Source organism: Lotus japonicus, chromosome 1 (assembly GCF_012489685.1).
Source record: "Lotus japonicus ecotype B-129 chromosome 1, LjGifu_v1.2".
Lineage (NCBI taxonomy): Eukaryota > Viridiplantae > Streptophyta > Magnoliopsida > Fabales > Fabaceae > Lotus > Lotus japonicus.
In genome coordinates this window covers 34,653,181-34,663,819 of record NC_080041.1, presented here as the reverse complement: position 1 = coordinate 34,663,819, position 10,639 = coordinate 34,653,181, and the positions used below count along the sequence as shown (strand labels likewise).

General features: G+C 39.5%; 1 protein-coding gene and 1 long non-coding RNA gene across 2 annotated transcripts; both read left to right on the top strand.

Moving 5' to 3' along the window:
• The first annotated feature begins 1,257 nt into the window (after window positions 1–1,257).
• Window positions 1,258–3,586, top strand: LOC130734517 (dof zinc finger protein DOF5.6). Its single transcript, XM_057586963.1, has 2 exons — window positions 1,258–1,570; window positions 2,192–3,586. The coding sequence occupies exons 1-2, from the start codon at window positions 1,517–1,519 to the stop codon at window positions 3,167–3,169; spliced, it is 1,032 nt and encodes a 343-aa protein (XP_057442946.1). The 5' UTR covers window positions 1,258–1,516; the 3' UTR covers window positions 3,170–3,586.
• Window positions 3,587–7,583: 3,997 nt separating this feature from the next.
• LOC130734516 (uncharacterized) lies at window positions 7,584–9,247 on the top strand. Its single transcript, XR_009017984.1, has 2 exons — window positions 7,584–8,220; window positions 8,910–9,247. It is a non-coding gene; the product is annotated as an uncharacterized LOC130734516 (long non-coding RNA).
• Window positions 9,248–10,639: the final 1,392 nt, after the last annotated feature.

Here is a 10,639-nt window from a genome sequence, read left to right as displayed (position 1 = left end):
AAATTGTTCCCCGTATGAAAATAAGTCCCTGCAATTTTTTTTTTCCGATTCCGGATCCCTGTACATTTTTTTTAATCAGAATAGGTCCCTACTCGTGTTTCCAGCTTATGTGACTTAATTTTTGCTGAGTCATTGATTACAAGTGACTTTTAGATTTTTTTTTAAATACACATGGATTAAAAAATTAAAATTAAACATTAAAATTTAAAATTAAACCCTTAATCTAATTAACCTAAATCCCTAATTAGATTTAAAATTTAAAATTAAACATTTAAATTTAAAATTAAACCCTTAGATTTAGGGATTTAGGGTTAATTAGGTTAATAAGATTTTAATTTTAAATTTAAATGTTTAATTTTTTTTTTTTAATCCATATGTATTTAAAAAAAATATAAAAGCCACGTGGAATATTTGACTCAGCAAAAATTAAGCCACATAAGCTGGAAACACGAGTAGGGACCTATTATGATTAAAAATTTTTTCCAAGGATTCAGAATCAGAAAAAAAAAATTCCAGTGACTTATTTTGTACGGGGAACAATTTTAGGGATCTCTAGAGTATTTAAACCTATAAAAAAATCAAACAAAAAAATCAAACGTTTTCCAATTGTATAACTACATTTACACTAAGGTAAGAGGCGGGAGAAAAATGTGTTATAGAGATATAAAGTGTGAACATTGTTGTGTGGGTGTTCAAAATTGAAATGGAAAATGAAGGGGTTTGATATGGGAGATGAGTTGTCTAGGTAAAGAAGGAAAGTCCCAGCACAGGGCACATGAGAAGCATGGAGGGAGGGAAGGACATGATCATCGAGTGTGATTGTGAGAATGAGATCGAATATATCCCTTGCTTGTTGGAGGAGGTTGAGTGGGTCCAATAATCCAAATGGTGACTGTGTGTGTGGGGACTGAGATCGAAGAAGTAGAGTGCTCTTTCGGTATGCGCGCGTTCTTTATCGGGGACCCAAATATTCTCTCTCTCTCACCACCTAGCTTCTGTCACGTCAGATATCACCACTACAATCATCAACGGCTCCCATTTCTTCCAACTCAACAACACCAAATCACAGCCGTCCATTTTTTTGTCACTGAAGATTTGGTCAAGCTGAGATAAGCCATGGCATTAGTGAGACAGCATGAGGCCCACCATTGCTGTCACCGACGGGGTTTGTAGCATAGGGACAACATGGCATGGCAATCTCTCTCTCTTCTCTCTCTCACTAGTGAGTAGAGAGTTACCTTTTTCTTCCTTCTTATTCACTGTCCCGTCCCATGTAGCAACCACTCACACAAACACATGTCCACTACTCTTCTCATTCATTCCCAACTTCTCCTCTCACTTAACACCTCATTTTATCACATTCTTCTAACACTTCCTCTTCTTTCTCCCTGCAAATGCATTTCACAAACTGTAAGTAGTTAGTGGCACTTTAGTTTATCAAACTACATTGATTGCTTGATCAGAATTGAAGAAAACAAGTTCTAGCTATAGGTTCATTGCTGAGCTTTGCTTTTGAATGGGTTTGTCTTCTCTTCACGTTTGCATGGACACAGCAGAGCATTGGTTACAGGTATATATACCATGCACATCAAACTGTACTCTATTATTTGCCTCTAATTTTCTTTCTCATGCTTGTATGGAGAGTATGGTGTTCATGAGAGGCAAAATGTTTGGATACATGGTGATAATTACAGTGAGGTTAAAATGGTGATGGACCATCACAAAAATTAATGAAAATTGGTTCTGTCCATACCGATTTTAACTTCAATGTGTATCTAAACTTATATGCACTAATTCTTAATTCTTCTCATTTCTCACACTGTTGAACATTAATCAGTTTAGTACTATAGAAGTTTGGTAATAGAGTTTTTGCTTAAGGTTTTTCAATATATATATGGATATACTTACATTGCAAATTGCAATTTAATTAGTTCAATGGCTATAGATATATATTTGCACTCGGCAAACAGCTCTCTTGATTTTAGCATGCTGAATCTAAGCAAAAAAGGAAAAGTAAGAGAAGGCCTAGGAAAAGAAAATTAGGAGAGGAGCTAGAAAGAGAACAAAAAGAATGAAAAAGAAAACGACATGTATAATCCAACAAGACAAATTTTACAGCCCCTAACACATTTTCCTTTAATCATATGTACATTTTCATGACTGCTTTTGTTTCTTTTATTCAAAATGACAGGGCACAATTCACGATGAGTCTGGAATGGATTCTTCCTCACCTTCGGGTGACATGCTTACATGCTCAAGGCCCATGATGGAGAGGAGGCTGAGACCCCCACTTGACCAAGCTCTCAAGTGCCCAAGGTGTGACTCTGCCCACACCAAGTTCTGCTACTACAACAACTACAGCCTCTCTCAGCCCAGGTACTTCTGCAAGACTTGCAGAAGGTATTGGACCAAGGGAGGAACTCTCAGAAACATCCCCGTCGGCGGAGGATGCAGAAAGAACAAGAAAGTTTCAAACAAGAAATCCAATGACCCTCATTTGTCTAACAATAATCAAAACCAATCCCAACCAGGAGTACCCTCCTACCATCATCACAACCCTAAAGATCTTCAACTCTCTTTCCCAGCTGATGTGCAATTTTCCCACCTGAGTAACTTGCTTGGGGCTAATGCTGGAGCATTAGGAAACCCTAATTTCATGGAGAGCAAGTATGGAAACATTGGCATGCTTGATAACCCTAGGCCTATTGATTTCATGGAGAGTAAGTTGGAAGGCATAATTGGGAGTAGTGGTTCTAGGAATTTTGATTTTTTTGGAAATAGTCATCATGATATGGGCATGGCTGTTGGGCTGGGAGATCATCATATGAGTGGTACTCAAAATGGGATGCCACCAAATTTTCATGGTCTTTGCTCTCCTTCATTTGGTGGCATGTCCTTTGATGGGGTTGGCAGCCACAATAACAACAATGGAGCTTACTTAATGGACTCTTGCCAGAGGCTTATGCTGCCCTATGATCATGCCAATGATCAGGATCATAATGAGGCTTCAATTGATGTGAAGCCAAACCCTAGACTATTATCCCTTGAATGGCAAGACCAGGGTTGCTCTGATGCTGGAAAAGAATCATATGGGTATCTCAACGGTCCAGGATCATGGACTGGTGGCATGATGAACGGCTATGGATCCTCCACAAACCCTTTGATCTAAAAGGCAAACCTCTCAGCTTGGTTAATTTGATCAATTAATCAACCTAATCAATTCACCATCTAATTATATAATATAATTATATTATATATACATAAAAGCCTTTTTATGTGAGGGTTCCTTGTAGTTTCCTATGTAGTCCTTGTGGTCCTAGTACTATTACTTAACCAAGAGAGTGTGAATGAGAAGCTTCAGAGTCCAAATCTACTGCCTTGGTGCTTTACCTTTTTGGTTTTTTTATATGCTGTGTCTTGGTGTGCGACACGTCATGAAAGCTTTAGGATTTATGTATGATCGACAATGTATGATGATGTAACATCGAGGAAGATATGGTAGTTTCTTTTTCCAGTTAAAGAAAATATGCAGTAGTACTATATTATCTTTATAGTGGAACACTTTGTCTCTATGCTTGTGGGGCTATTATTTGTGTCCTTAATTCAATAGAGTTCTTCTCACCTCCGTCAGCTTTCCCCTCATTAGACAATTTAAGTAATTTTTCTCAAGGGACCAGATGTTTACATAGAGTGGATGTTCAGTTATTGAGAGACCGGATTCAGAACACCGAATATATTCTATAATGACATATTCACATCCATTTTTTCTTATATCTCATTTTCATCTATCTTTTGTTCTTACCTATTTTTTAGGTTTCTATCATATATAACTCATCAAACTCTCACAATCTCTTTCTTTTATTCTTATATCTCTCTATCCAAGTGTTGGTGTATTAATTTTTTTATATGCTGTGTCTAAGATGGCATGTGGCTTGTGTCTAGGTTTAATATGCTGCTGTCAGTCCTATACCCGAAGTTGTAGCAGTAACTTAATCCTTGCTCCCTTTTCTTTTTGCTGTTGTAAACTTAATTAACTTGCCTCCTTCTTTTTTCTTTTTTTCTCTCTTCTCTTTCTCTTGTATTATAGGTAGGAGTACCCCTTGTACTCCTTTATAATGCATTCTTTTGGCTTTTCCAAAAAAAAGTGTTGGTGTATTAATTAAGTGCAGATGTATGTGGTGATAAAACATTTTCCATTCTATAAAAACTCGGAATGATTTTTTTTAGTGGATTCTGAAACTTCTGATTCAACTTTTAAGGTTCTTGACTAGGGTGGCTGCTGCACTGCCTTCGTGCGCGACGTCAACCCCCTTCCTCTCCCTTTGTCGCCTCTCCTTTCCCTTTCCCCTGTTACCTTTACCCTTCTCGCCCCTGTTTCTTTTCTCTTCTTGTTCGTGGATTCACAACTCTGTTTGACTGGGTGGTCGTCAGGCAGCCGTTCGGCGCGGCGACAACCCCCTTCCTTTCGGTCCTTCCTCTCCTTTTTGACCTGTAGCTTGCATCTGAGGACTCTCTAGTGCTGCTAGTGAACCACGACCTATGGTTCCTTGCCTTGCCACTGAGCCATCGCAAGTAAACCTTGCCCTTGGCTTGCCCAGATCTGTGCTAGCCTGTTGAGGCCATATATGTTCTCGTTCTCGTGGTGGCTTTTTGGTTGGCGAGGAGGTCGGGTTCTGATGTCTTAGAAAGAAGAAGCCTTTCTCCTTCTCCTTCTCCTCTGATCTCTTCCGGTTCAGGTGTGGCAGCTTCTTCCCTTCAGCTTCGCAACTCATCGTGTCGTCGTGCTCTTCCCATTCCTTTCAGTAATGACTCCTCTCAGCAACCCTTCGCTTACCCAACAGATCAATATTCCTTCTCAGATCTATGCTTGGGGTGAGCTTCTTGGCGCACTGCCACGATGTTTGTTTCGTGGTTTTGGCTGGTGAGTTGTTGTTGTTGGTTCCCTGTCGTCGTTTTCGACAGCGAAAATGGTGTTCGTTGGTTGAGGTGTTGTTCTTGGTAATTGCGGAAGTGGTATGCGCTTCTTCTATGCTGGTTGCTCCCCTTTCCTCTCAAAGATCGTTGAGGCGACGATTCTCGTACGACCCAAGCGTTCTTGCAGGTTTTGGTTGTCGTTGTCTGTGGTGGTTGCTGCTTGGGTCTTGAGGCTTTAGAGGCTGTGTTGGAGTTTTTTGCCAGTGCTCTACTCGTCTAGTCCCGACGTTTAATTTTCTTTTTATCTTTATTGTTTCAGGTTCTTTAGACTTCGGGTCTCGGCTCTATGGAAGTTGTTGGATGTTGCGGTTGGGTTTTGTGCTTTGCACATTTGGGTTGTTTCCTTATCTTGCAGGTGTCGTGCGACTGGTAGGACCCGTTTGGTTGAGCCTATAGTTGTTTTCGACTTTAATGGAGACCTCTCCTAGTTTTATTTGGTTTGGCATTTTATGGGTGGTTTTTAGAGGTTTTTGGAGAGTTTTTGTTGTAGTGCATGAGTTTATGCGAGCTTTTGTTGGCTTGGTAACTGTACCCATGTTGAGAGGGGTTGTTTCTCAACATTTTCTACTTATATATATAATATATTTCTATTTCAAAAAAAAATAACTTAGAATGGTTATATGATATTAGAATTGTTATTTGATCTGCCCCTAGCTTTATAATCCACATGTGTTCCCCAGTCCCTGAAATTCGTCCTTATACAGTTAAAAAATGAGGGAGGGGGATAAATATCCATTAACAAATAAAAATTACCAAATTTTAATTACAATTTAGTTCTACCTCCCTTGTATTGGTAAAAAAGTAAAGAGTAAAAAGTGAGATAAAACATCAAGTAGATACTAAAAATCATTAACACTATAACCAATTATTTTTTGAAAAACACACCTTAACCAATTATAAACATTTAAATTAAAATTGTTAAAAATTAAAAGAAGTCTCACATGTATTGGATCAAGAAAAAAATATAGTTTATAAAGGAATGTCGGAAGTCCAATAATTTTAGGTTTTTGACCACATGGCGCACGCACTCTAGCCTATTACACTCACCTAAACTGAATGAACATTTTGAGCCTATGCTTTCCTTGACAAAAAAAAAGAAGAAGCATATTCTTTACCTAGAACAAAAAAAGAAGAAGCCTATGCTTCCAAGTTCAATTTTTTTTAGGCAAATGTTAGTTGTTAGTAAATTAGTTCATTCTTAGGGTTCGAACCCTGGACCCTTCACCCTTCATTCCCCCAACCGTTATGTCCCTTAACTCTTACCACTTGAGCTAACCCTGTGCCACTATCACCACCACAGTAGGAGCCACCATTTCCTAGAGGTACACATAAGATGCTTTAGTTATTTCCCTTATTAGTGTGCTTTTCTCGACGTTTTCTTATTCTTGTTTGAACAAATTCACAGGATCGTGCATAACTAGTGGTCGACAACAACACATACAAGCTTGACAAGTTGAAATTTGAAGACCACTTATTTGTGCTTGACGTTGTGCTGAGATCAGGTCTCTACCCTCTGTTATTGATCACACCACATGGCAAACAAGGGCTTAGTCACAACCTTTGCTAAGAGGTGGCACAAGGAGACGTCTTCTTTCCACCTCCAGTTTGGGGATGACCATCACCTTAGATGATGTGTCATCATTGCTTCATATCTTTATCATTGGGAGGTTTTCATGCTTCTAGTGATCAATTGATGCGAGGCCGCAACTAGAGCCTTTCTTCTCCACCTTGTCGGTTGCACCCTTTTTGTTGAGAAGAGCCAGAGATATAGAAATATCGTCTATCTTTCATTGTTTGTGGATCTAGACAATTTTGGGATGAATGCATGGGGCATAGTCGCCCTTGCATATTTGTATGACTAGCTTGAAAGGGAAAAAACATATAGCGGGTTACACGACTCTCTTGAAGGTATGATTCTCAGTTCGAACTTCAAACTTATTATTTTATTACATGCCTTTTGTCTTATTCATTTGTATGTTCATATTAAAGGTCTGAATCTATGAGCATTTCCCACAATGCATTTTCTACAGTGGTGTTAAAGCATATTACATGAAGGAGAAGCCCATGGTGATATGGTGTACAAGAGGCGACTTGTTTTCGATTACGTACATGGCTACGAACACCATCACTTGGCAGCCATATGTTGAGCATCACCAATTCTAGCCCATCTAATTTTACTCGGCGTACATTTGGTGTTCACACATCATACGACCCATCAACCAGAGAGGTTTGTGCTCTATTTCCAACAAAGTGCGGCCCGAGTACATGGCATTGTATCGCTGGATCTTAGACCTTCTAATGGTAACTCCGAGTTAATGAGAGCTTTAATTTATAGTGTTTATGCGGTGGTGATTAGTTTGTTGGCTTAAATAAGTTTTTGGTCCCTAACCTTTACTAAATGCTTGTTTTTCGTCCCTCGCCGGAGCAAAGGTGGGTTTTAGTCCCTAACATTTGTCAAAAGGTTTGATTTTGGTCCCTCCGGAGCTCTGGGTCAACGCCGGAGCTCCGGTGGCCCATGTGACATGGCCACGTGGGATTAATGAGGCCAGGTGGATTTTTTTTTCGTTTTTCATTTAAATTATCCCTCACCTAATTACCCACATCAAAACCCAGATTTTGTTCTTCATCCATCTCTTCCTTCTTCTTCTTCTTCTTCATCTTCTCTTTCACATACCTACACAAACCCACTCACCCACCCTAGTTCTCTCTCTCTCTTTCTCTATTTCGTTCGACCCACTAAATTTCTCTGCAAAGTTCGAATCTTTAGCAGAAGAATTGCAAGACCCAGAAAAAAAATCCCAAATGGGTTCAACTATGATTCAATAGTGAAGCTTTCGTGGTCGTTCAACAATGGGGGTTTGCACTTCTAAGCAGGATTGTGCATGTAACGGAAAGCATCAATCCGATGGCTGGAAGCTTTGACCATGTGGCTGAAAGCTTCGATCTGGTGGCCGCGCTGGGGCTCCAAACCCGCTCCGTCGCGATATCAAATACCCATGGCCTGCGGCGTCGTCATCGAGGTACGACCTTCGCGATCCAGAACCTCCATCGCTCCAACACGAGACCACCGTCCTGGAGCCAGAACCTTCACGATCCAAGCATAGCCGTCGTCGCGTGACCACCAGAGGTGTCGCGCCGCCAACACCATCGCATCTTTCTCCTTCGATCTGCAATTCGCCACCATCACCGTCGCAATCGCCCCTTTCTCCTGCGATCTGCAGTTTCCACTCTTTTTCTTCTGTTGTGGTGAGTTACTTCAAAGGATTTGGGTGGGGATTTTTGGGTTTGCTGGGATGAGGGTTGGTCTATGGGTGGTGGCTTAGTTGTAGAGGGATTAATCACCCAAGGGTATTGAAATGATTGAGTGAAAACGAAGCTTCAGAAAAATTGGTTGGGATTGGTTACGAGAAGTTTGTGGTTTCAAACTTTCATGGGGAGAAGAAGATGTTGGTGATGGTGAACGCCGTTCAAACGTGTTTTTTAATCACACCTTGAGTTGCTGCTTGATGTTGGTGATACTGAACGGTGATGAAGCTTTAGAATATTAAGATAAAGAATAAAAGAATCCTTGGATGATTAGTTAATATATGTTTTATAATTTAAGATTTAGTTAATATCTATTTTATAATTTAAATGAAAAATGAAAAAAAAAAATCCACCTGGCCTCATTAATCCCACATGGCCATGCCACATGGGCCACCGGAGCTCCGGCGTTGACCCAGAGCTCCGGAGGGACCAAAACCAAACCTTTTGACAAATGTTAGGGACTAAAACCCACCTTTGCTCCGGCGAGGGACGAAAACCAAACATTTAGTAAAGGTTAGGGACCAAAAACTTATTTAAGCCTAGTTTGTTTGTACAACTTACTTTCATCTAACAATTTTTCATCTATGGTACTTTCATTATTATCTGATATGAAATTATGCTTTATTTAGGTTGGGCACATACGAATCCAAGAATGGCTAACAAAGGGTCTAGAAGAAGAGCGTGGAGGACCTGCGCAGGGCACAGAGCGAGGCGAGGCGCTATATACATATGGCCTTGGACTTCATTGCACAGAGTACACATGCCGACATGACATATATCAGAGGAAGAGGAAGGTTTCTACCTCATCCACCTCCACTTCATAGTTTTTTTATGATGTTTTGGATGATATTTTGGATTCAATGATTGGTAAATGTTATGATGTAATATTATGATCTTAGGATATTATGAGCTTGTAAACAAAAAAAAAAAGGAAATTGCACCGAGTTAACATTACCAGGTTCTAAAATTCGGAATTGTTACACAATATCGGGTTCTAAAACCCGGTAATATTAACACAAAATATTAGGTTTCACAATTTTGCTTTTTGATGGACCAAATTTTAGATACTGCTAAGAATGAAACATATGACATTTTGGAAGTGAGGTTGTGGTGTTGGAGGTGTTAATACCATACGCTAGAAATATTGGAAGTCCAATAATCTTAAGATTTTTGAACCACATGCCACACTCACTCCTCCGGACCATTAAACTCACTCAAACTAAAGGAACATTTTGGGCCTCCTTCCAAGTTCAATACGAATAAAACATCCAAAAACAACCTGAGACTAACAATTTAATCAACCACACATCAAACATCAATACCGGTCTCCTTCACACAAGTAAGACACCCATACATCAATATGTCATCACCAACTTAGCACTATGTAGATTACAATTCTAGTCTCTCTATATTAACACTGATAATCATCTTAGCATGTGCAGGCCATGAAAAATAGTGTTGCAGATAACTCATAACACACCAATAAACCCCAAGCAATCTCAAAAACATGAAGCAGCGGCTTGAACCCACAATCGATAGATGAGAGACAACTCAAAACACCCTATAAAATTTGAGCATACTCAATCAAAATAACCCTTCAAGATTATCCAAAACAAATCCCACCACATGAATATTCCTAAAACTTTCCTAACATTGGACCATGCCCTTATGCATTTATTTCCACTTTACCTCTACCATTGTTTGAAAACTGTTACTCAAGAAGAGAACAACTAGATTGGAGTTGATTCTTCAACTCAGCTAACTGATTGTGTCTTCATCTAAATCCTCTAGCCCTTTCTTTTATGCTCGCATTCGCCATTTGGTTTTTGCATAGAATAACCTCATTTCTCGCACGGATACAATCATCAATGCAATCTTCAGCTGGGATTTCCCTAAATTGAGAATTTGCAGTAGGGATGAAAACTCCTTTTACTAGAGATTTCACATTTTTTCCTTTTTAAGATTGAAGCCCCCTATTGATGTGCAAATCAACAACACATGTTTTTCACGTTAATGTCCCCCAACTGTAATTGATTCAGGTTCCCTTTTCTTATTATGACGAGTTATCTCATCTTCCACCATCTTTGTGATTTGTGGTTTTTTTTGTCACTTTGTGATTTGTGGTTTGAAATATTCTTTTCATCTTGCATACGACATTTTATTGTAATCGTGGCCCGACAACCTGATCATACCCAACCTCTTTGTGATCGGGTTTGATCGGTTCAAATTTAGAATAAAAATACCAAAACCAAACCAACCCATTCCCATTTGATCAATTTGGTTCCATTATCTGCCCAAACCTGGCTCAACCGGACCGTATGCAGCGCCAGCAATGATTCTATAGAATAAAATATTTCAG

What these genes read in the sequence shown, in the direction of transcription:
- LOC130734517 (XM_057586963.1), top strand. Translation starts at nt 1,517, where the DNA reads ATGGGTTTGTCTTCTCTTCACGTTTGCATGGACACAGCAGAGCATTGG. An exon ending in CAGCAGAGCATTGGTTACAG is followed by an intron (nt 1,571 to 2,191) that starts GTATATATACCA and finishes TCAAAATGACAG; the next exon opens with GGCACAATTCACGATGAGTC.